Below are 25,564 nucleotides of genomic sequence, written 5' to 3'. Positions count from 1 at the left end.
TACTGCCTACCAACAGGTTAAGAATAGAGGCCATTTCGGCAATTTGCATATGAAACCGATCATTGGTTTCAGTTGTTATGCAACTGTGCTGTTCATAAGGGTGGGGATACCTGCGGTCAGTTGAGACTGAAGAAGTCACTTGTGATGAAAAGTGATGATGAGTGATGAAAAGATTCTCCCAATAAACGTGTGTCCAGATGAACTCATTCAACTTTCTGTGATTTCCTTACCTGGATTATTGAGCGTGCATAAAGACACTTGCTCTTAGAAGTATGTCCTCAAATGTCCACATAGAAGGCACTGCACTGCTAGCTAGTTCCTAGCATCTTCAAACTGTGGAAGAATAGCAATCTTTTCCTCCTTGCAAGCCAAACTAATAGCAATAATCTGTACTAGCTAACTGCTAGTAAATATGAACTAGTAACTTACAGAACTCCATTCTGCAAGGCACTCTCCCATGTGCCTTGCAGAATTGAGCAATTTCTAGACTAGACTTAGCTAAACATTGACAGTCCTCTCCTACTACAAAGTTCGGCAATAGCTGATTTCAGCTAAATACTCTCTTCAGCACTCCAACAAACTACAATGGCTAGTGTTAAAACTTCTTCCTTGGTGCTTCCATTCAGGGTGTGTGTGTGTGTGTGTGTGTGTGTATATATATATATATATATATATATATATATATATATATATATATATATATATATATATATATATATATATAAACCCCAATTCCAATGAATTTGGGACGTTGTGTAAAATGTAAATAAAAACAGAATACAATGATTTGCAAATCCTTTTCGACCTATATTCAGTTGAATACACTACAAAGACAAGATATTTAATGTTCAAACTGATAAACTTTATTGTTTTTTTTTTGTTGTTGCAAATATTCACTCATTTTGAATTTGATGCCTGCAACACGTTCCAAAAAAAGCTGGGACAGGGGCATGTTCACCACTGTGTTACATCACTTTTCCTTTTAACAACACTCAATAAGCGTTTGGGAAATGAGGACACTAATTGTTGAAGCTTTGTAGGTGGAATTCTTTCCCATTCTTGCTTGATGTACGACTTTAGTTGCTCAACAGTCCAGGGTCCCCGTTGTCGTGTTTTGTGCTTCATAATGCGCCACACATTTTCAATGGGAGACAGGTCTGGACTGCAGGCAGGCCAGTCTAGTACCCGCACTCTTGTACTACGAAGCCATGCTGTTGTAACACGTGCAGAATGTGGCTTGGCATTGTCTTGCTGAAATAAGCAGGGACGTCCCTGAAAAAGACGTCGCTTGGATGGCAGCATATGTTGCTCCAAAACCTGTATGTACCTTTCAGTATTAATGGCGCCTTCACAGATGTGCAAGCTACCCATGCCATGGGCACTAACACACCCCCATACCATCACAGATGCTGGCTTTTGAACTTTGCACTGATAACAATCTGGATGGTCCTTTTCCTCTTTAGCCCGGAGGACATGACATCCATGATTTCCAAAAACAATTTGAAATGTGGACTCGTCAGACCACAGCACACTTTTCCACTTTGCGTCAGTCCATCTCAGATGAGCTCGGGCCCGGAGAAGCCAGTAGCGTTTCTGGGTGTTGTTGATATATGGCTTTCGCTTTGCATGGTAGAGTTTTAACTTGCACTTGTAGATGTAGCGATGAACTGTGTTAACTGACGATGGTTTTCCCAAGTTTTCCTGAGCCCACGGGGTAATATCTTTTACAGTATGATGTCAGTTTTTAATGCAGTGCCGCCTGAGGGATCGAAGGTCACGGGCATTCAATGTTGGTTTTCGGCCTTGCCGCTTACATGCATAGATTTCTTCGGATTCTCTGAATCTTTTGATGATATTATGGGCTGTAGATGATGAAATCCCTAAATTCCTTGCAACTGTACGTTGAGAAACGTTGATCTTAAAACTGTCGGACTATTTGCTCACGCAGTTGTTCACAAAGTGGTGAACCTCGCCCCATCCTTGCTTGTGAACGACTGAGCCTTTCGGGGATGCTCCTTTTATACCCAATCATGACACTCACCTGTTTCCAATTAAGCTGTTCACCTGTGGAACATTCCAAACAGGTGTTTTTTGAGCATTCCTCAACTTTCCCAGTCTTTTGTTGCCCCTGTCCCAGCTTCTTTGGAACATATTGCAGGCATCAAATTCAAAATGAGTGAATATTTGCAAAAAATAAAGTTTATCAGTTTGAACATTAAATATCTTGTCTTTGTAGTGTATTCAATTGAATACAGGTCGAAAAGGATTTGCAAATCATTGTATTCTGTTTTTATTCATGTTTAACACAACGTCCCAACTTCATTGGAATTGGGCAGTGTATATATATATATATATATATATATATATATGCACACACACACACACAAGCTTGGCTTGACTTGATATTTTTATGAGGTTTTACAAATTTTATGTCACAGCACCATATTTTACTGCATGTGTGCTGTCAGCTCACTGTGGGTTAATCCAAGGGTTAGGGTCCCCCTGTAAAATGTATTGCATAGTACAGTTGGTCATTACAGCGGATTTGTCTAGTAATCAAGTAGTCGGCGTTTCTCAATGTAAGGCCAAAAACCATCGCTAAGAAAGAACTTGTTTAATTTTTTTTTTCATAAACCTACTTCTCTGATTGCACAAGAGAGTGTCTCCCCAGTCTACCCTCTTTGCTCTTGCAAAGCCAAGAACAGTGAGCCAGTCTAAAATGATGAGTGACCATGTGGTGTTTGCCCAGTAAAGTGGGCAGAGGAGGGTTCCTTTTCTCCCAGACACCAACACATCATTCCAGATAAATGTGTTTCTGGTTTATTTAAATCAGATCTTCTGATAAGGTAGAGGATGTTCCTGACATGATAGTCATATATGCTGATCAGTTTTCAGAAAAGTAAGAACTAACAAAAATCATTTTAAAACACTGCTGTCAGCCCAGCAATTATAATCTGTCATAATACTAAATAAAAGTGGTCTCTGTGACATTAAGCCTTTTCTTGTTTTGTTTTGTTTTGTTTTGTTCTGTTTTTTTTTTTTTTTAACTAGGTCCCAAAGACTTGCTGTCTGATCGCTGTATCCTCTCCTGCCCCTCCATGGACCTGGTCACTTGTTTGCTCGACTTCAGGCTCAACTTTGCCTCTAACAGGAGCATAGTACCCCGGTTAGCTGCTTCACTGGCAGCTTGTGCCCAGCTTAGCGCCTTGGGTAAGAGGAGATTTGCAGTTCACAATATAATATATAGGGTAGGGTTCCCCAATTAGTTTTCCCCAAGGACCAAATCATGTCATGCACACCAAGCCAAGGGGCAAAATGTCTGTTTTTTTTCCCCCATTGCGCCAGCAAAAGTTGTTTTATATGCAGATGTTGTTGTTGCTGCTATTACGATTATTATTATTATTGTTGTTATTATTATTATTATTGTTAGTAGTAGTAGTTAGTAGTGGTAGTGGTGGTGGTGGTAGTAATAATTTAGGCCTGGGATTTTTAAAGCAGGTCACACAAAAAAAGCACTCTTGAAACAAAATAAGTTCAAAACCAACCATGTAATTATGGACAAAAATAAATGGATGTTCATTCACCAATCAGTGAGAGAAGTGAGAGCAATGGGATGAGGCAGTCCTTCTGATGTTGGGCCTGTATTCTGTTGTGGCAAGCCTGAGGCACTGGCCAAGATGTACATTAGAGAGTGTTTCTTTCCTGGTTCTTGATAGAGTTCATCGAAGAAAAGGATGACTCACATATGTACATGGAGGGGAAGATTGTGAGTAGGAGCATTGCAATAGCTCTCATGTTTTTGAATTGAGCTTGGGGAACCATGTTGATCCAAAAGTTACTCACCCCAATGGCCTTGTGTTGTGCTTTGAGCAAATCAGATGCTCCCATCTCTAAGACCTCCATCTGAAGAGTTGCCTCATCAGTGAAAGGCACCAGCCTTTTGGCCTCTGCAGTCCACTGTCTGTCAGCCAAAACGGAGAACGGCTGTCTCAGAAAGAGGAGGATGTCACCTGAGAATTTAAGGGAGCTTTCAAATTGTTCTTTGAAGTTTTCTGCCAGGCTCGTCATGAAATTCTTCATCGCTGGAGCCTCCCACATTTCGTTCTTCTTGTAATGCTCCCGCAGACTTGGAAAGTGTGACTTTCTCCCGTGAATGCCTCTCCAAAAGGTTCAGCTTTGACTGGAAAGCTTCAACCACCTAGTACATGTCTGCAACAGTGTGGTTCTTGCTTTGTAATTGCAGATTAAGGTGATTTTGATGAGACATGATGTCACACAAATAATTAACATATGCCATCACCTTATTGTCACTTAAAAACCTGATATTCTTGGTCTTTTTAGCTCCGTAGTCCGGGTAAAAATGACACAAGCTCATTGCGCAGGTTGCGCACCCTCTCCAACACACGGTCTTTGCTCAGCTAGCAAACATCATTATGCAGCAAAAGATCCTTGTGTTCAGCTGACATTTCCTCCAGCAAAGCTCTGAAAAGGCAATGTTGCAGACTAGAACTCTTGCGAACAAAATTTACCAGTCTCGTCACAGTATCCATCACCTCTTTCCTTTCCCCCACACCGTTTAGTGCACAACACTGATTTGTGAATAATGCAATGAAATGCTAAGAGTGCTGGGTTAACAGCGACAAGCCTGCTTACCAAGCCCTTGTGTTGTCGCACCATTGACCGACGTAGCCCCATCGGTGACAACGGACACAATTTGCTCATATCCAAGCCATTCTTCTCAAAGAACTGTTAAGTCATTAAAGATTATTTCCCCAGTTGCGCGCCCAGAGAGGAAGCAAACAAAGTAGCTCCCCTGAAAGGTTTTCCCATCAAAAAATCTTGCGTACACATGTAGCTGTTCCATATTGATTCGGTCACAAGACGAGTCTATGGCTAGTGATATGGCTTCTGCTTTCTTCAAATCGGCGAATAGATTGGAAAAAACACTCCTCCGCTACAAGTTCTACTCTTCTTGTTTCCCAGTTTTAGCCGACAATGGCACCTGCTTTAATAGCTCCACAACCGTTTCCTTGTTTTTCTCATCATGACTTAAAATGTCGTCAACCATATCAATTGCACATGTTTTAATTAACTCAGCATCATTGAATGGCTTCTTAGCTTTAGCAAGGTCCCATGAAACATGCAGTGATGCAGCTGTTGCACTCTCTTGTGCTGATGTTGATTTACAGATAGTAGAAACGGAGTGCTTGTATGATGTCATATTTGTTATTTTATTGTTTGCGGTGATCTGATTTTGTAGGGTAGTTGGTATTAAAACTGGCAGCATGCATAGTGTCAAAGTGCCGCTTGAGATTACCTGCTTTGCAGACAGCTACGGTCTGCATGCATATTAAGCATGTCGGTTTGGCATTGGCGTGGTCGGGTAAGATAAAACTGATCAGTCCAGTCGGATTTAAACTGATGGTTTTCCTGGTCGACTTTCCGCTTTTTCACGGAGGCCATGTTCTTGGTTTAGGACAGTTATTAATTATCTGTGACTTAGCTGGTGAGTGGCTCTGTCTAGTCAAGGACCGTAGAGACTATGGAGTACATCTTATGTCTACGTATGCTCTACGGCATAGGTCAAGTGTACAGTGTTGGGTGAGGTCAAAATAAAGTAGAACAGCACACACTTTATTTCACGTAATAACAGGTGCGTTAGTGCCAATGGGTTGGCGTGGGCCAGATATTTGGCTCTCACGGGCCGGACCTGGCCCTTGGGCTGCTTATTGGGGTTCAGAGAATAGACGATTTAGAGCAATCAGGGAAATTCCCTTTCTTTACATGTTTTTAATAAGTAAGTTTTCCTCAAGCTGATGTGTGGTGAATGTTCTGCCACAAAATGGCTGCTGTGCATCACCCAGGTGGGTGCTACACATTGATGGTGGTTGAGGTGAGTTACCCCCTTCAATGTGAAGCAGTTTGGGTGTCTAGAAAAGCGGTATATAAATGTAATTATTGTTATTATTATTATTTATAAGTATAGTTGACAGACTTCATTTAGGACTAGGATTCTTTCTTAAAGTTGAACTGCATACTGTAGGGGTCTTTTGCAGGTTTGGAAAGTACTTTTGAAAATTTCCACCTGTAAAGGTTTTTGGGCAAAGATTTAAAAAATGGAAACGTTTTGGGAAAGTTTTTGTTCAGTTCCTGATATCTTAACATTATATGTATTTTTAGACCCACATTTGATTGACTGGTTGTGATGTCCAGCACCTGTTAACATAGAAGACATATTGTACTTCAGTGTATTTTCTCCCCATCTAGTCAAGAAATTAAGCATTTGAAATAGCTTGCATCTTGAAATGAAAAATGTGTAGAATACCTAATACTGATTCTTTTTTTAATCATCTTTTATCTTTGTAGCTGCTGGGCATAGGATGTGGGCCTTGCAGAGACTGCGCAAGCTACTTACCACCGAGTACGGCCAGTCCATTAACATAAACAGGCTGCTGGGTGAGAGTGAAGGCGAGGCTCGCTCTATGGTGAGGACTCTATGAATACACAGATGGGAAATGTCCACTGAATAGCTCCACTGAGAAATTACATGCAGAACCAGTTCCCCAATTTGAACAATGCTGCCAATTTTTTAATGAAAATGTATGATCCATGTAATTTCAGAGTTTCACTGGCAGTGCACTGGCCGCCCTGGTGAAGGGGCTTCCTGAGGCCCTGCAGAGGCAGTATGAATATGAGGACCCAATCGTCAGGGGAGGGAAGCAGTTGCTCCACAGCCCATTTTTCAAGGTATTTTAAGGATTTGGCCCTTAACCATGTAATAAAATGATGGTTTGAGTTTATGTTGAATCTGTAGCCATTTTTTGTCACATACTCATATGTTCATTGGGTCTAGGTGTTGGTTGCTCTTGCCTGCGACCTTGAGCTGGACACCTTACCCTGCTGTGCAGAGACCCATAAGTGGGCATGGTTCCGCAGATATTGCACTGCCTCCAGAGTGGCTGTAGCTTTGGACAAGAGGACTCCACTACCCAGACCTTTCCTGGATGAGGTGGGTGCACCAGTCTGCGCTGTCTGTGCCAGTCTTCAATTTTTCTCATGATACTCCAGCCCGAGAATGTTGTTAATCCTTTTTCTACTCGATTCTTATTCTTTGAAGGTGACCAAGAAAATCCGTGAGCTTATGGCTGATCATGAGAGCATGAATGGGCTCCACGAAAGTCATGACTTATTCAAGCGTGAGCATGATGAGCAGCTGGTACAGTGGATGAACCGGCGACCAGACGACTGGACCCTCTCTGCTGGAGGGAGTGGAACCATCTACGGCTGGGGCCACAACCACAGAGGTCAGCTAGGGGGCATTGAGGGGGCAAAAGTCAAAGTGCCCACTCCTACTGAAGCCCTAGCTACATTGCGCCCTGTCCAGCTCATCGGGGGAGAGCAGACTCTTTTTGCTGTCACTGCTGATGGAAAGGTTAGGCCACCGTGCCAACAGTTGCACACTGTCTATATACCTGAGACACACAGTCTCTAGTAGGCGGCCCGCTCTACCGTATAGATTATGACACAATCATTTTGAAATATTGATTGGCAATGTGAATTTGATAGAGCTATAGATCCTACGTAAATGATGATATACTGATGTGTTATGATCTCTGCCTTCAGCTGTATGCAACAGGATATGGAGCTGGGGGTAGGCTGGGTATTGGTGGCACTGAGTCTGTGTCCACTCCCACCCTGTTGGAGTCCATCCAACATGTCTTCATCCGGAAAGTAGCTGTTAACTCTGGAGGAAAGCACTGCCTTGCTCTGTCTTCTGAAGGCGAGGTTTATTCTTGGGGAGAGGCTGAGGATGGAAAGCTGGGACATGGAAACAGGAGGTCAACACCTTATTTAATATCAGATATACCCTGCACATTTATTTTTCAGATCCTTAATAATATGCTGTCTGTCAAGATGTTCACTGGCATTTTTAGGCTCACCTCTATGACACATTGTCTCACAGCTACACTTGGAAACAATCATGATAATATGAGATGAAAGGATGTAGGTAGTGCAAAGGTCATACTTCCTAGTGACGCGGACTGCTCTTACTTCCAGCCCTTGTGACCGTCCTCGTGTGATTGAGTCCCTGAGGGGGGTAGAAGTGGTGGACATTGCAGCTGGAGGGGCACACAGTGCCTGTATCACAGCCAGTGGAGAACTCTACACTTGGGGCAAAGGTCGCTATGGCCGACTTGGCCATGGAGACAGCGAGGACCAGCTCAAACCCAAACTGGTCAGTAGGCAACAGAAACAGCATCTCTCTAACCCAAGTTTATTTATACGTGCTTTGTTTAATTCAGTACTACACATAATATATGATGTTCCTTGTATTTTTAAGAAACAAGGTTTTCCAATACACTTGACTGATTTCTGATCTTATTTGTAACTGCTGTATTGTACACTTGGTTACTTGGCTGTTTTGCACCATGTCAAGCAGGATTCTAGATAACAGTGTTTGGACAGGATTCAAATTGTTTGTGCTGCCTGACTCTGACAAGCTTGCCCAGGGGGATTCTTAGGAGGCAAAGCTGATGTTGGTGTCTGTGTGATTTATTCAGGTGGATGCACTGCAGGGTCACAGGGTTATTGATGTAGCCTGTGGCAGTGGAGATGCCCAGACTCTGTGTCTAACGGACGATGACATGGTTTGGTCATGGGGAGATGGAGATTATGGCAAACTGGGCCGTGGAGGGAGTGATGGTTGCAAAGTGCCCATGAAGGTATGGAAAATTTCGCTGCAGAACATGCTGGCATCCGCTGGAAACCTCTATACACCAGGGGCTACTTTGTCATTATGCCAATATTCAGGGTATACTTTTTTGCCAAGTGCCAGAAATTAAAGAAAGTCATGTTCTACGCAAGGTTTCACCAGTATCATAATAGCATAATTTCCTCTGATCATTGCCTCCCACACCTATTCAGCCAGGATTGCTACCTAAAAAAGAGTTGCTTTAAGGTCCTATGTGTAATATGTCAGCTTTTCCATAATATGACTATATTAAGCATAATATGACATGTAAATATCAGAAGGCTTACCCTCATAGTTCCCCCAACTATACAGTATATATACTATAATAGAAAAAGGGATCTATTGAAGGCGTTAAAAAAAAACACATCTTAGCAAATGTGTTTTTATCTCCTGCTTCTCTCTTTGAATGTGTTTGACTTGCTTGCTTTGATTTGTTATTCTCACCATGAAAGATGGAGGTCAGAATTCAAGTAGAACATCTCACAACCCCTTCACAGCACCTTTAATTGATAGCGGGCTGAATGCTCCAAATATAACAATTAACTGTGCATATAGAGTTGACAGCTTTCTGGCTTGTGGTAACGTTTTTAGCAACTAATTTCTTTTAGAAATGCATCTAATGTTTTTTTTGTCTAAGAAGTTTATCCCTGAACTGGCATCGGTGCATCCTCTGACGCCAAACTGGAGATTAATTAATTGAGAACACTGAGAATTCCCTATTCATGTCACTCTCTTCAGCAAACTTAAGTGACGAATGAGATGCAGAAGAATATCATATAGACAAAGGATTTTTGATTTACATGCTATTCAAATGACTTACCCCTCTATTGTAAATATGATTTGACATGTTTCTCAATCGTCACTTTGTCTCATCAGACACCTGAACACATAAACCTTGCTAATATTTTTGCATCTTAATCCGCGAAACTCGAGTGCTTTCATTTTCAAACTAAGGATCAAATTGGATTTACAAACAGACCCAACAGGGCTTAACAAAAATAGACATTAAGGCACATTGCACTGTAAGATGTGCCAGAATGAATGACTTCATCCAGGAGACTGCCATGATTGTTGTCCATGGTCTGTGGAATTGATAGAATGAATAAAATCTGTACCTTGATATCCATGTGCCTTGGTGTTTACAGATTGATTCTCTGACTGGCCTGGGAGTGGTCAAAGTGGAGTGTGGCTCACAATTCTCTGTAGCCCTCACCAAGTCTGGAGCAGTGTATACATGGTATGTATGGTATTGTACACACTCACACATCAGTTGTGGCTGCTTGTATCACTGTGAAATGTTACAGACAGGAGGAAGTGTGTGACTCACATGTGCATACATGTTTTCCCAGGGGTAAAGGAGACTACCATCGACTGGGTCATGGTTCTGATGACCATGTTCGTAGGCCCCGACAGGTCCAGGGCCTTCAAGGGAAAAAGGTCATTGCCATTGCTACTGGATCACTCCACTGTGTGTGCTGCACAGAGGATGGTAGGGAGGAAAATGACTTGTACATGCCTGTAGATATTTTTTAATACATAAAAGTAGTTATTACATACATGTTCAAATTAAGTTCTTATATGCTGTTGTCATGTTTAGCTTGTTTGAGGCATGCTTTTCCCATTTGGCTGCATAGAAAGCTCTGCTGTCTTGTTTGACTCAGGAGAAGTGTACACATGGGGTGACAATGATGAGGGCCAACTTGGTGATGGAACAACAAATGCCATCCAGAGGCCACGGCTTGTGGCCGCACTGCAGGGCAAAAAGATTAACAGGGTTGCCTGTGGTTCCGCTCACACCCTCGCCTGGTCTACAAGCAAGCCCACCAATGCCGGCAAACTGCCAGCGCAGGTACTGAAAACGCTTTTGATTTTATTTTTTAGGGATATTTTTTTTAGCTTAATTTGACAGGACAGTAGAGTGAGAAGGGAAATGCAGGATGAAGAGAGTAGTAAGACAGGCAGCAAAAGTCACCTGGCTGGTTTGAACTGGCGATGCTGCGATCAGGCCTGAGACTGCATGGTACGTGCTTAACTGGCTGAGCCACCAGGACACCCTGTAGATGCTTTTAAAACCATGCAAACTGTGATCTGAGTTTGTGCAAAGCTACAGGTGAAAATATATGACGTCCACTAGATGGCAGTAAAGCTTCTCAAACAGTGGGAATCTCACATGACACTGCTCACATGAATCGTCTGTTGCACTGTCGGTCACTGATTTAACTTTGTGTTATGTTCAAGGTTCCCATGGAGTACAACCACCTTCAGGAGATCACCATCATGGCCCTGAGGAACAGGCTGTTGCTGCTGCACCACATCTCTGAGCTCTTCTGCCCCTGCATCCCCATGTTTGACCTGGAGGGTCGGCTGGGACAGACAGGCCATGGTCCCTCAGTGGGCTTTGACACACTCAGGGGCATCCTCATTTCTCAGGGCAAGGTAAGGTGTCACACCATCTAAAAATTACATGAATATGCACATGATACAGAGGCAGCAGTGCCAAGCCAAAATGATAATAAAAACAACTTGCATGGCACAAAGAATTTAATCTAATTAGCACATTCTTATCTGTTATTTTGTCTGAACAGGAAGCTGCTTTTCGGAAGGTGGTTCAGGCCACAATGGTGAGGGACAGACAGCATGGACCTGTAGTAGAGCTCAATAGGATACAGGTATAATGGAAAACCCTTGAAGGCAACGTGCACCCCGGTCACCTAGCTCTCATGAACAGTCTCACATCCACCTTCCTTTATGCTCTCTCCAGCCTCTGAACCTTCCCCACCCCCCCCACCTCTCCTGCCTCTCGTTCCCTCACTGTCGGGCTATGTTCCAGACGGAGTTAGTACTGAACATTACATGTGATCTCTTTCATAAAGGGATTTTTGTGTGATGTGTGATCCGTGCACTGACCTGTCTGTACAGGCTCTTTGTCTGAGCTGTAGACTTTACTCCACATAGTTTTGATTCGGGCCACTGCATCCATGCAAACCCCCTGTAGCTCTGGCTGCATGCACGGTGCAGACGGCTGTCACTTCTAGGAATTCATGCCTATCAGTGTTGGCTCTCCTTCTACCAAAGAGTCTGAAATTGGAGAACGGAGACACAAAGATCAAGCCACAATCTCCTTCCTGTTGCCTTTCCCCTGCAGGTGAAGCGCTCTCGTAGCAAAGGCGGCCTGGCAGGCCCTGATGGAACAAAGTCTGTATTTGGTCAGATGTGTGCCAAGATGAGTTCTTTCAGCCCAGACAGCCTGCTGCTCCCTCATCGCGTCTGGAAGGTCAAATTTGTGGGTAGGTGCCATCGCCCGCTGGCTGAAGGAGTGAACATGGGAGTGGAACCAGAGATTGCTATGGGGGGGGTGTTTGTGTTGTAACATCTTTAGTCTTTCTTTCTTTAAAAATGAACTTGTAAATTATGGAAGTATCAGCCAATAATTGCTAAAAAAAAATGTGTTACAGATATCAGGACAGATATAAAAAATTAGGCCGGGTTCGAACCCAGGACCTTCTTGCTGTGAGGCAACAGCGCTAACCACTGTGCCACTGTGCCGCCAATGAGGCATTTTTATTCTGACTGGGCCCTGTGATGGCCTGGCAGCCTATCCAGGGTGTGGCCCTGTGATGGCCTGGTGGCCTGTCCAGGGTGTGGCCCTGTGATGGCCTGTCCAGGGTGTCTCCTCGTCTGCCGCCCAATGACTGCTGGGATAGGCTCCAGCATCCCCGTGACCCTGAGAGCAGGATAAACGATTAGAATAATGGATGGATGGATGTCACACTGGTATGATGATGCATTCGTTATGTGTTGTTGACGGTGATGACGACATCCGTTGATGGATTGACAGGTGGCGCTACATCTCACGTAGAAATGTCTGTAGTGTGGGCCATTTCTTTTTCAATGTGACAAGCTTATTTCTAATGTTATACCCAACTTTATGTGCATTTCTAAAAAATTTTATTGATGACTGAAGGGAGCAAATATCCCTTTTTGGTATTTACAGCAAACAGTTTTCACTTGAGACGACAAGTGTGATAATCAGTATTTTATCGAGAAGCTTTGAGGATCAACCTGTTGCACAACAAATGTAAAAACAAAGATATGCGAAAGTGTTGTGCCAAAACAAATTGTACACGTCTCCATTTAATTTGAAGTCATTTGTGTTTCTCTCCCTCAGTGAATGTAGACACTTGGAAAGAGTGTAGTGCTTAGTAATAGATCAGGACAGGAAGTAATAAAGGAGTGTTTTTTAGGTGTCTCTGTCTGTACCAAGCATCAAAGTTACAGTATAATGATAGGTAAACTCAACTGCTGGAAGCTAAGACATGGTGGAATTGAAATGAAATGAAAAATATTGACATTGGCATCAGCCAAAATGATCATGGAAATCATTGGTTATCAGCAAAAAATATAAATTGTTCACCGTCCTCATGCACACTTTTCTCAGGGGAGTCTGTAGATGACTGTGGCGGAGGCTACAGCGAGTCCATTGCCGAAATGTGCGAGGAACTGCAGAATGGCCTGACGCCACTCCTCATTGTCACCCCCAACGGCCGCGATGAGTCGGGTGCCAACAGAGACTGTTTTCTACTCAACCCCGCCGCCAAGTCTCCGCTTCACATGAACATGTTCCGTTTCCTAGGTATTACACACTTTCCGTCTGCCCCTATCACTCCACCTTAACAATCCAACTGAAGAAAATGTATAGTTTTTCTATTTCTTAAAATATATGTTGGTTTTTTTTCATATCTGTCTATTGTGCTCTTTTTGGTTTTGCATTTTTTTCCAAATGTATGCGTTATGTAAACATTTTCCAATTGTACACCACCTTTTCTTTTTTTATGAAAAAGTTTGTGATTGAATTGCACATTCAGTGATTCTGCATCCAACTTCAGGTACTCAGATTGTGTGCTTGCAAAGAAGCTATTTCTTTTTCCTATTGCTCCATGTGTTTTCCACATAACAGTGTGAAAGTAGAACAATGTTGACATTTGTTCTGTGTGTTCTTATGTAATAGGATTAACATGCTCTACCTTTTTCTTTAAATCGCAGGAGTGCTTCTGGGCATTGCCATCCGTACTGGTAGCCCCCTCAGTCTGAATCTGGCAGAGCCAGTATGGAAACAGCTGGCTGGGATGAACCTGACCATTGCTGACCTCAGTGAGGTACATACACAACAAAGATGCTTACAAGAGTTTTAAATGCAAGTCAGCTTGAGTCTCAAGTCTTTATGACTGCTCAGCCCAAATCACAACATACCTATTTCTGTAAAATTCATGAGCAACAACTTTATTCATGCCCTATTGAGAATGGGGGAAAAAAAAAAGGCGTAGAGGAACCAGAATTGAATATTTTTAGATGGCATGACACTCCATTGCAAAATGAATAGTCTTTATTTTGCAAAGTTCAGAATTGTAGTTTTCTTTATGAACAGAACATCTTGAACACAAGGACCTTAGCGTTAGACTGGTGATAGTAATGTAACTGACCTGGCTATGAGTAACAGTGGTGATATAATGAAAACATTATGGAAACAAAATGATGCAGGATTTGGATGCTCATAACAACAGGTTCAGCTAATTACAACTTTGCACTCTAATGTGTGCAGCAACTGAACCCATTAGCACTAACAGATAAGACTTCATCAAGCATCATTTTGAAAGTTAACATTCTAACATGTGCCCATTAGGTGAAAATATAAAAAAAAACTAGCAAAGAAAACAAGATAGGGGTGTCTGGGTAGTGTGGCGGTCTATTCCATTGCCTACCAACATGGGGATCGAATCTCCACGTTAACTCTGGCTTGGTCAGGTGTCCCTACAGACACAATTGGCCATGTCTGTGGGTGGGAAGCCGGATGTGGGTATGTGTCCTGGTCGTTGGACTAGCGCCTCCCAAGCGCTATGCCCCCTGGTGAAACTCCTCACTGTCAGATGTGAAGAAGCGGCTGGTGACTCCACATGTATCGGAGGAGGTATGTGGTAGTCTGCAGCCCTCCCCGGATCGGCAGAGAGGGTGGAGCAGCGACTGGGATGGTTCGGAAGAGTAAGGATAATTGGCCGGATACAATTGGGGAGAAAAATGGGGGGGGGGGGGTATGGATAAAAAGAAAATAAGGTAAACAATAAATAATGAGCCTACTTTATTTTTCTTAGAGCGGCCTTCTTAGAGCGGAATGAAGTAAATTATGCATTTTATCTGATAATATCCGATTGTGCAGTGTATAATATAACACCACTGTTGATTAACAACTATCACAGAAGTGCCTTAAAATATTTGTCATTAATTTTCAAGTAAAAAGGGAAAATACTTACAACTGATCAATGAAAAAAGACTTGAATGACTTGAACTGGTTCAGTGTCACTTTATCATTTAATGCCCTAGACATTGGAAATGGAAGAACTTAGACTATTATCACAGTCTCCCAGTATGACAGGCAGCTTCTAGCTGATGTGGCAGTGCAGTTCTTTGGATGAGTCTCATATTCTGAATGTTTGACATCTCAAAATGTAGTACCTAATGTTACAGTGTTAACACTGGGTGCCAGAAAAAGAATTGTTTCAATGTGCAACCATTATACAGCTTAAAGTTGGACACTGTCAATCCAGCATCTTTTGTCTTCATGACAATCTTAAGTTGTATCAATTCTTTTGTTAAGTCTTTCAGGTTTGAGTTGCTTATTGTCACAGCACTGTCATGAAAATAATTAGAGCTTGACTGATACGGGATTTTTGAGGCCAATACCAATTTTAGAGAGGAAAAATTCACCGATTGCCAATATGGCAGCCGATTTAGTGAATTTTAGACCTTTTCAAGGTGGATTGTGCACTGATTTTTGTACCAGTATGACTATGCAAAGGTACTCAGAAGGCTGCCTACTTAAACAAATAACTTTATTAAAGAATGTTTAACATTACTATACATTGTCAACCAAGTCTAGAAATGAACACTGACAAAATAAAGAATAAATAAAAATAAATGGCTAAATTATAAGTTCTGTTCTGCATCGGGCAATTGCTGACTATTTATGTGTAGCTAGGTAACTTTGTTTGGCTACCAAGCCATGTTAGATACCTGTTCAGCTCATGCTTATTTATGTGTTCCCTTTGGTTTAATAACTTCCAATGCACCGACTGTAACTACAGACATGCAAGTCACAGATATATTTACCATTGCTTCATTTAGGCAGAATAAGTTTAATGCTATAGTATAACCGCTCATTTACGTTAGCGGTCTTGCACTGATAAACATGGCTAGCTTTGTGGGTAACCTAATTTAGCAATGGACAGCGTTATCAGCTGCTGTAAGCAATGTTGCCATAGAATTTTTAGAAGTGACAAGGACCGTTGTTTGTTTACTCGCTAGAACTGCCACAATGTTTCATAAATAAACCTACAGTTAAGTTTGTCAACAGCTTAGCCACGCCACTCAACTACCGTAACGTTAAACGTAATTTTGATGTTTTGACTGAGGATAGCGGCTTTCAGGTTACTGCAGCAAAGCCAGGCATGACTGACATGAATGTTTTCAGGCTTATTTAGGCTAAGGAGAAGTGATGGGGATATTTATTATTATTTAAGTAATGTATTTCAAGTGACAATTATCCTTACTTACCATGAAGACAGATGATCTCCGTCGTGGGCTACTCTGCTAAACTCTGCTTGGGGCAACTGGCTATTGTGATTTGTTGTGTTCCAAACTCGTGTGTTGTCAACAGTGGAGTTGCAAACTACGCAACGGCAACACTCATAAACATGGTTGAAGGATCCATCTTCCATCTCTCCATTTTTCTTTTTTTTAACCCATTATGACCCAAGGCACCCCTCAAAAAACACACTAAAATATAAGGCGTTGTTTGAAAACAACCTCCTAAAACCCAAGGGTTTTCTGAAAAAGTTGACAGAATTGTCAGTGTTCACTAAAACTTTTTTTCTCAGCCTCTGTGGCAGATAGAAACATGAAATCAAAACCATTTGAGTGCTTAAACATTTGGCTTTAATTGGAAATGATTGCCCTTGTCCTAATGTTCATAAACATTTCAAAGAAAAATATCAATAAACAAAAAGTCCGGAATCCGGCAAACTCGCCGAAATCCTCCTCCTCCTCAAACATGTCTCTCCCCCACTGGGCTTTGGCTAGCTGGTCAGCAGTCACGTCATAATCTGGGTCTGAATCTTCTAATTTATTGATGTTTTCCTCCTCAAAGTAACTGCTGTACTCTGCATCAGTGTTGCTCCCCTCGCTCAAGTTGTCAGCCATTGTCACTGTCTTAAGCGCAACTTTAGAAAACTTTTTTTGTGATCCACATGGCGGTTAGGAGGCCAAGACAGGCTAAGAGCGGTGAAAAAACAAAAATAAAATCTCCCATAATGTCACAAAAAGGTGAATCAGTTCATCTAGACACAACGTTTAGTGGGAGAAACGTTGAGCCTTATAAACAGCACAGTTGCATAACGACCGAAACCAACAATTGGCTTCATATGCAAATAGGCGTGGCCATTATCTAGAGTTTCAATGGGCATATGTATTATGCACAGGGGATTGGGGAACAAGCGGCTGAAATTAGTTTCCTCCGTAGGGTGTCTGGGCTCATCAGCCTTAGCGATAGGGTGAGGAGCTCGGACATCTGGAGGGAGCTTGGAGTAGAGCTGCTGCTCCTTCACATTAGTCCATGGGCCAGAGCCCAAAATTTCCTATTTCGGTACACTCAAGGTGGCAAAACTTACTTATAATTTTTGAAAGGATCCATGTCTGTAGATGATATTTTGGTATGATAACCATTCCTGAGTGGCAGCTGTATCACAGTTATCAGCTCATGAAGTTAACCACCCCCTAAAGTAAATTGCATTTTAGACGCTGGTGCATATCCTGGTTTAGCCTCATGGTCAGGACATTTTTCAATGTTCTATAATATTGTCTTTGGTATCATTTTAAAGTCGACCTTCTTAGCTTTCATTCAAGCCCTGTTGTGGATATTTCTCACAAATATAGAGGTCACTTGAGCTCTTCAACCCGTCAATAACACACATCTTTCTGCAATGTTCGCCTAAACTATATACTTTCTTTTAGCCCTGTGGCATCTAGGAATATCAGGGACACAAAACACAAAAACTGGAATACTCACAGGACTGTAAAGATTCAGGAAATGTATAATATACCCATACTATTTCATTGTGTGAGGTGATTGTGAACCTTAAATTAGAAGGGCATTATTACTAAGAAACTAACTAGACCAAAGCCAGTTAGTCCATGGGTCAGACCAGATATCGATATCACCCAAGGTGACACAACTTCACTGGTGCCATTTTATTTGGTACACTAACAGAAGTAAAATAATACATGATAACCTTTCCAAATGAGCAGCCATTTCATTTTCTTTCAGGAAACCTGTTTCTGTGCCTCTCACGATTGTGTATTTGCCCAGATTTTTACAAATATAGCATTTCAACACCCCTGGTACTGATTAGCCTAGCTTAAACTCTGGGACAGTTCTTAGTTGGCCAACAACCAAGGATAACCAGTACTGTGTACTTCCATTCATTGTGCTAAGCTAGGCTAACGTGCAGCCAGATAGCTTTCTACTAAACACATATAGAGGAAACTGGTATCTATCTTCTTGTCTCACTCTGGAGAAGATTGTAAGCTAATTTCCCATAATGTTAGCATGTTCTTTTAATGTATATGTTGATATGATTAGTTAAAGTGGCTATGAGGAACTTTCATCTTGTGTTGATTTTAGCGGCCTCATGTGGACAAAATACAGCTGTTGCATAGCAACTAGGTAATGTATCTATTTGTGGCTATGTAAGATAAATAATGGTAATATGACGCTGGTGAAGCAAAGTAAACTTTGTTTTAGTAGTGTTCATACACCTAAGTTACATGTATTTGTTTGTATGTGGCAGGTGAAAACTGACTGAATATGGCCACTGGTGAACAAGCAAGTTTTTACCCAATACCAAAGCGCCCACGGGTGGAGTGCATTATCCACTGTTCTGATGATACAGATAAGCTGGTTTCACTACAAAGTGTCGACTCATGGAGAACTCTGCTCAGGGCAGCTCAGATACGAAATCATGCACCAGTTTTGAAACTGGCAAAAGACATTCCTGAGGGACAGATTCCAGCAATCTACTACCACAGAAAGTGTCGCAGTATCTTCACTATGAAGCAAATTCTTGATGGCCTCCTTGCAAAAGAAAAGAAAAGTTGTGTCTCTGCTGAAGAGAAACAATCTAAGAGAGTAACTCGACATGCTCCAAGTACATCTAGGGCTTATGATGCAGAGTGCATATTTTGTCAGAAAAACAGCAAATATTCCAAGAGACAGAATACGAGAGAAGTACTGGTGCAGTGTCGAGAACTGCGAGCTGATGCAAAGATCAGGAGTGCAGCCACAAAGAAAAGGGACAGCAGAATCCTTGCCATTGTGAGTAGAGACCTTGTAGCAGCTGAAGGGCACTACCACAGGTCATGCTATAGACTTTACACCAAAGAAGAGGTTTCCAAAGGAGAGGTTGCCAGCAATGAAGATGATGATGCTGCAGCCCAGTATGAAGCTGCTGTGAATAAGGCATACAATGAGCTGTTCCTCTTCATCAGGATGGAGCTTTTTGGCAATCCTCAAGTGATGACAATGACTGATCTCTCTTCTAGACTGGTAGCTTCAATGAACTCCCAAGGCATTGCCCAAGTCAAGGAATCAACCAAGAAGCACATAAGGCGAAACCTGGAGAGTGAGTTTGCTGGAGCCTTGCAGATATTCCCTGATGAGAAAGGAAAATTCCTCCTCTATCCCGATAACTTGTCCATGAGGGAACTTGCCAAAGAAAATCAGTCTCTCAAAAGGGAGCTGCAGACCCTGAAAAGTGTCAGTGCACAAGATGTTATAGCCAAAGCAGCCATCAAATTGAGAGCAGACATTAAAAGTCAAGATGTTCCTCAAACCTGGCCGCCTGAAGTCAAACCAGAAGCAGAATGTCCTACCATTCCAGAGTCGCTCATTATCTTCCTGTACTCTCTACTCACAGGCTCAAATGATCCTGATCATGCATCCCAGAGAGTGCAGTGCCTTCTGCAGTCATTTGGCCATGACATAGTATATGCAGTGACATGTGGAAATACCAAGCCTTCCAAGCACATTGTTCTGCCATTCAGTGTCAAATCGTTGACAGGAAATGTAGAGTTGATAAACATCCTCAACCGACTTGGTCACAGTGTGTCCTATTCACAGATGGAAGAGATCAACACTGCCCTGTGTCTCCAGAAACTCTCATCATCAGGGAGTGGCATTGCCCTTCCAGCTAACATCCATCCTGGCATATTCACAACTTTAGCCTGGGACAATATCGACCGTCTTGAAGAAACTGTCAGTGGTGAGGGAACATCTCACAGAGTCAATGGGATTGCTGTGCAAGCAAAGCCAGTCAACCCACTTCCTGTCCAACCCATGCCCACTGTTCCCAAAACAAAGAAGAGGAGCATTGATGGACCCCCACCAATGTTACCAACTTACAATGCTGGACAACGGGTAGGGCCACCACAAAGCAAAAAGTCAGATGCCGATACTGCAGCCAATACTAAGCTTGCCAGAGAGAAAAACCTTCTTTGGGTCCTAGCACACATGTCACAACAAGAAGAACAGTCAGTCAGCAGCTGGACAGGCTTCAACATCCTGACTCGAGGAGAGATGACGGTCATCCCCGACAATATAGGCTATCTGCCTACCATCAATGCTCCAGCGACACAAATGTCTACTGTCAACGAGGTGCTTAACCAGTCACTGAGCATCATGCAGTGCTTAGGCCTGAGGAAGATTGTCTGTGTCTTTGACCAAGCCCTGTATGCGAAGGCTGTCGAGATCACATGGAAACACCATGACAAGTTCCATGATATCATCGTTAGGCTTGGGGTATTCCACACCATCTGCACACTGCTGGCAATAATAGGAAAGCGTTTCCAAGATGCTGGACTCAAAGACCTCTGCATTGAGTCTGGCATGATTGCAGAAGGCTCAATTGCTGGTGTTATGGATGGCCGCAAGTACAACAGGGCAGTGCGACTACACAAGCTCCTGTATGAGGCTCTCATGCGACTGACCTTGAATGGTTTCCTGTCCTGGTTGGAAGAAACTCACAGGAATGACATGGCTCACCTGAATGAGACACTGAAGACCATTGACAGCCTTGGGAAAGAAGTCTCACAACATGCTTTGAAGGAGGTCCTCGAGAACAGCTCTTGTACACGCATCATGGATCTATTTGAAGTCTACCGTGAATTCCTTAGAGGTGGAAACGGCAGCCTCTCGAACTTCTGGATGTCCTATTTGGACATGGTTGAAATCTTGTTGGGGCTCATCCGAGCATCCAGAGAGGGAGACTGGATGCTACACTTGGCTAGCATTCGAGCAATGATCCCATGGTGCTTTGCTTATGACAGGATGAATTATGCACGCTACCTCCCCTACTACTACGCCCAGATGTCTGAGCTGCCCATCACACACCCAGATGTGTACACAGAATTCATGGAAGGAGGCTTCTCAGTCCAACTGGGCTCCACCAATCCCTTTGGCCGAATCCCTGTTGACCAAGCTATAGAAGAAACAGTGAACAAAGACACCCAAACAGCTGGAGGGACAAAGGGATTCAGCTTGAAGCCAGGAGCTGTGACCAAATATTATCTCACAGCTGAATATAGAAGCATGTACCTCAGACAGCTGAGAGACCTGACAGGTCAAGGCAGGTGCAAATGGTCTCATCCAGATCTACAGAGTCCAAGGATCAAGAGAGATGAAGCAGATGTCCAGTCTCTCATGGACCTTATGGAGAATAACTGGCTCAATCCTATGTCCCCTGATGAGATTGATTTGGTTAGCCTCTCCACTGGCAACATGGCTCCACCTGATGTGACCATAGATCTCTTGAGAGCTCTTGAGAAAGGAGAAGAGGCCTACCAAGCATTCCAGCAAACAAGGTTAGATGCAGACCCACCACCTGTGAAATTCCACGACAAGATGACCAAGCAAAGTCTGAAAACATTCTCCAATGTCAGCACAAAACAAGCTCATGGAAAGAAAGTACAGGACGTGGTTCTGAAGGCAGATAGAAACCTTTTCAGTCACATGATCCTGGTGGCTGAAAGCAGGAAGGTGAATCTGAAGGATGTCCTTGCCTACCCATTGGGCCCACTACCATGGGCACTGGCAAATGCTGATGGGTCCTTACGAAAAACAAACAAGGCTGCACTTGCCAGAGAGCTTGAAAAGAATGTATCTCCTGCAGAAGACATCCCAATCCCATCTACTTCCATCATTGATGGGATGAGCCTGGTCCAAAAAATGAATGGCAACAACAAAACCTTTGCACAGGTGGCAGAGTCAGCCTTGACTCAGGTCCTCCATGAGGGAGCACAGAGTGGGAGGATTGATGTTGTTTTTGATGTCTATCACCAGACTTCGATCAAAGATGCTGAACGACTGAACCGGGGTGGAGACATCACTCTCCAGTACAAGAATCTTGCAGGGGGACACCACGTCCAGCAGTGGAGAAAATTTCTGTGCAGTTCCTCCAACAAGACCAGTCTCATCAAGTTTCTGGTGGAAGAGTGGAAACTCCCACGATACAGAGCTATGCTGCATGGCAAGGTGTTGTACATGACCTGTGAGGAAACCTGCTACAAGTTGACAGAAGATGGGTGTGAGGAAGCAGCAGAACTGCACTCCACACATGAAGAAGCTGACACCCGTCTGCTCCTGCATGCATTGCATGCAGCAAATGCGGGCTCAAAGTCAGTTATCATCACAGCTGAGGACACTGATGTCATGGTGCTTTGTCTTGGCTTCCAGAAGGACATCACCTGTCCCATCTACCAGAAGTGTGGGACTCAGAACCGCACACGGTTTGTCGACATCACCAAACTGGCAAGTTCACTTGGAGACAGCATCTGTGGCAGCCTAATTGGCTTACATGCCTTCACAGGCTGCGACACTGTCAGTGCATTCGCTGGTCGAGGGAAGCTGAATGCCCTGAAGATAGTGAGAAAGCACACTTCCTGCCAAGAGACTTTTAGTCAACTGGGACAGACATGGAATGTGAGTGATGAGCTGTTCCAGAAAATTGAGCAGTTCACCTGTCGGATGTATGTTGCTAATAGCAGCACTGCTGAGGTGAACAAACTGCGTTACCAGCTCTTCTGCACCAAAAGGGGAGAGGTTGAGTCCAGCCAGCTGCCACCATGTAGAGACTGTCTCTTTATGCATGTTCAACGAGCCAACTATCAGGCAGCAATATGGAAGTGCTGTCTGCAGGCTAACCCTGTGGTGCCAAGCCCTACTGAGTATGGATGGACAGACGATGAAGGCAAGCTGGCCATTTACTGGATGCGCTCCCCACCTGCACCAGATGTGGTCTTGGAAATGCTAACATGCAAGTGTGTGCATTCATGCAAAATGCCAAGCTGCATGTGCCTGTCAAATGGACTTCCATCCACAGACATGTGCAGGTTACAGACCTGCAGTAACCAAAAACAGCAGGATGGTCCAGAACTGGACTTTGAACTTGGGGAGTCAGATGATGAGAGAAACGAGCAGTTTGATGAATGACAGTGTGATGATTCTGATGGTATTACTGTGGTAGTAGTCTATTGATGCACAGGATGTTGATTCTGGACTTGGTTACCCAGAGCTTGATAACAATAATGTAACCATATTCACATATACCCATTACCCTACCCATTACCATTACATATACCCACTAATGATATGGGATTACATGTATCATTGACTAAGTATATGTAAATGTCAATGTTGTTTAAAATATTAAAATAGTTCATTACCCCACTCACTATGGTATTCCTTTTTATCATGTGTTTTGATTGTGTATTTAAACAAATGTATAGAGACCAGTTTGTGACCTAACTGGCTTTGGTCTAGTTCTCATTTAAGGCTCACAATCACCTCACACAATGAAATAGTATGGGTATATTATACATTTCCTGAATCTTTACAGTCCTGTGAGTATTCCAGTTTTTGTGTTTTGTGTCCCTGATATTCCTAGATGCCACAGGGCTAAAAGAAAGTATATAGTTTAGGCGAAAATTGCAGAAAGATGTGTGTTATTGACGGGTTGAAGAGCTCAAGTGACCTCTATATTTGTGAGAAATATCCACAACAGGGCTTGAATGAAAGCTAAGAAGGTCCCCTTTAAAATGATACCAAAGACAATATTATAGAACATTGAAAAATGTCCTGACCATGAGGCTAAACCAGGATATGCACCAGCGTCTAAAATGCAATTTAGTTTAGCGGGTGGTTAACTTCATGAGCTGATAACTGTGATACAGCTGCCGCTCAGGAATGGTTATCATACCAAAATATCATCTACAGACATGGATCCTTTCAAAAATTATAAGTAAGTTTTGCCACCTTGAGTGTACCGAAATATCGTCTGGCCCATGGACTACATTGAAAGGAGCCAGTTGAGATGGTTCGGGCATCTGATTAGGATGCCTCCTGGGCACCTACCTTTGGAGGTTTACCGGGCACGGCCAACTGGGAGGAGACCCCGGGGTAGACCCAGAACTCGCTGGAGGGACTACATGTCCAATCTGGCCTGGGAACGCCTTGAGATTCCCCAGGAGGAGCTGGAGGGCGTTGTTGGGGAGAGGGACGTGTGGAGTGCCCTACTTAGCTTGATGCCACTGCGACCCGACCCCGGAAAAGCAGCTAAAGATGAGATGAGGTGAGATTGGGGAATAGTTGCAATTAAAGAATTGTAAGATGATGACAGATGTACTCTTACATGAATGACCATCCCTTCGGTTCAGGGATGGTCATTCCCTCGTCACATAGAGAACCTCTTTGACTCCCCGTTCAAACCAGCGTTCCTCCCTTTCAAGGATGTGCACATCCTTATCCCTGAAAAAATGGCCACTGGCCTGTAGATGGGTGTAGACTGTGGAGTCCTGGCCTGACGTGTTAGCTCTTGTGCGTTGTGCCATCCTCTTGGCCAGCGTCTGTTTGGTTTCTCCAATGTACAAGTCACGGCAATCCTCCTGGCACTTAACAGCGTACACTATATTGCTCTGTTTGTGCCAGGGACCCGATCCTTGAGGTGCACCAACTTCTGGCACAGCGTGGTTTGGGATTTGAAAGCAATTGAGATGTGATGTTTGGAAAATACACATCTCAACTCTACAGACACTCCTGCCACATACGGAATCACCACTGGTTTACACTTAGACAGCTGTTGTCCTTCTCCTCTCTTTGATCAGCTGGTGCACTGTTTTGGCATCTTCCTGGCTTTGACAAATGCCCAGTTAGGATAACTACACTTAACCAGGTCCTGTTTAATGTGGGATTTCTCCCCTTCCCCGGCTGCTGTGTCGGTGAGGGCATTGCCAGCTCGATGGTACAGCGTCCTGATGACTCCTAGTTTGTGCTCCAGTAGATGATGAGAGTCAAACCTTAAGTACTGATCAATATGTGTTGGTTTATGGTAAACATCAGCAATTAAATGTCCCCCATCACCAACTGCAATTTCAGTCTAAGAAGGCAAACCCTATTATTTTCACATCCTCCCTGGGGAACGTGATGTGGTTGTCCACAGAGTTAATGGGGTCAGTTAAATGTGATACATCCTGAGATTTAATTTTAACCCAGGTGTCATCCACAAATCTGAACCAATGGCTAGGTGGTGTCCTTGGATAGGACATCAGAGCCTTCTTTTCCACTTCCTCCATATACAAGTTGGCCAGTATAGGTGAAACAGGGGAACCCACAGCACACCCATACCTCTGTACTGGCCCTATATGTGAAGGGCATGG

The 25,564-nt window shown here is 43.3% G+C and overlaps 1 protein-coding gene across 1 annotated transcript in view; it reads left to right on the top strand.

Annotated features, from left to right (window-relative positions):
• herc2 (HECT and RLD domain containing E3 ubiquitin protein ligase 2) overlaps window positions 1-25,564 on the top strand; it is a 130,451-nt gene that overhangs the window by 98,661 nt on the left and 6,226 nt on the right. The window contains exons 72-87 of the mRNA XM_056275683.1: window positions 3,052-3,210; window positions 6,367-6,485; window positions 6,622-6,747; window positions 6,854-7,009; window positions 7,118-7,432; window positions 7,624-7,838; window positions 8,059-8,236; window positions 8,562-8,723; window positions 9,898-9,989; window positions 10,102-10,241; window positions 10,414-10,601; window positions 10,991-11,188; window positions 11,338-11,421; window positions 11,898-12,039; window positions 13,191-13,385; window positions 13,796-13,908. Of these exons, the coding sequence (XP_056131658.1) occupies window positions 3,052-3,210; window positions 6,367-6,485; window positions 6,622-6,747; window positions 6,854-7,009; window positions 7,118-7,432; window positions 7,624-7,838; window positions 8,059-8,236; window positions 8,562-8,723; window positions 9,898-9,989; window positions 10,102-10,241; window positions 10,414-10,601; window positions 10,991-11,188; window positions 11,338-11,421; window positions 11,898-12,039; window positions 13,191-13,385; window positions 13,796-13,908 (2,582 nt within the window). The remainder of the gene's footprint in view (window positions 1-3,051; window positions 3,211-6,366; window positions 6,486-6,621; window positions 6,748-6,853; window positions 7,010-7,117; window positions 7,433-7,623; window positions 7,839-8,058; window positions 8,237-8,561; window positions 8,724-9,897; window positions 9,990-10,101; window positions 10,242-10,413; window positions 10,602-10,990; window positions 11,189-11,337; window positions 11,422-11,897; window positions 12,040-13,190; window positions 13,386-13,795; window positions 13,909-25,564) is intronic.

The sequence above is a fragment of the Lampris incognitus genome, chromosome 3 (assembly GCF_029633865.1).
Source record: "Lampris incognitus isolate fLamInc1 chromosome 3, fLamInc1.hap2, whole genome shotgun sequence".
NCBI lineage: Eukaryota > Metazoa > Chordata > Actinopteri > Lampriformes > Lampridae > Lampris > Lampris incognitus.
The sequence above is the reverse complement of the archived record's forward strand: the minus strand, read 5'-3'. Positions and strand labels throughout refer to the sequence as shown.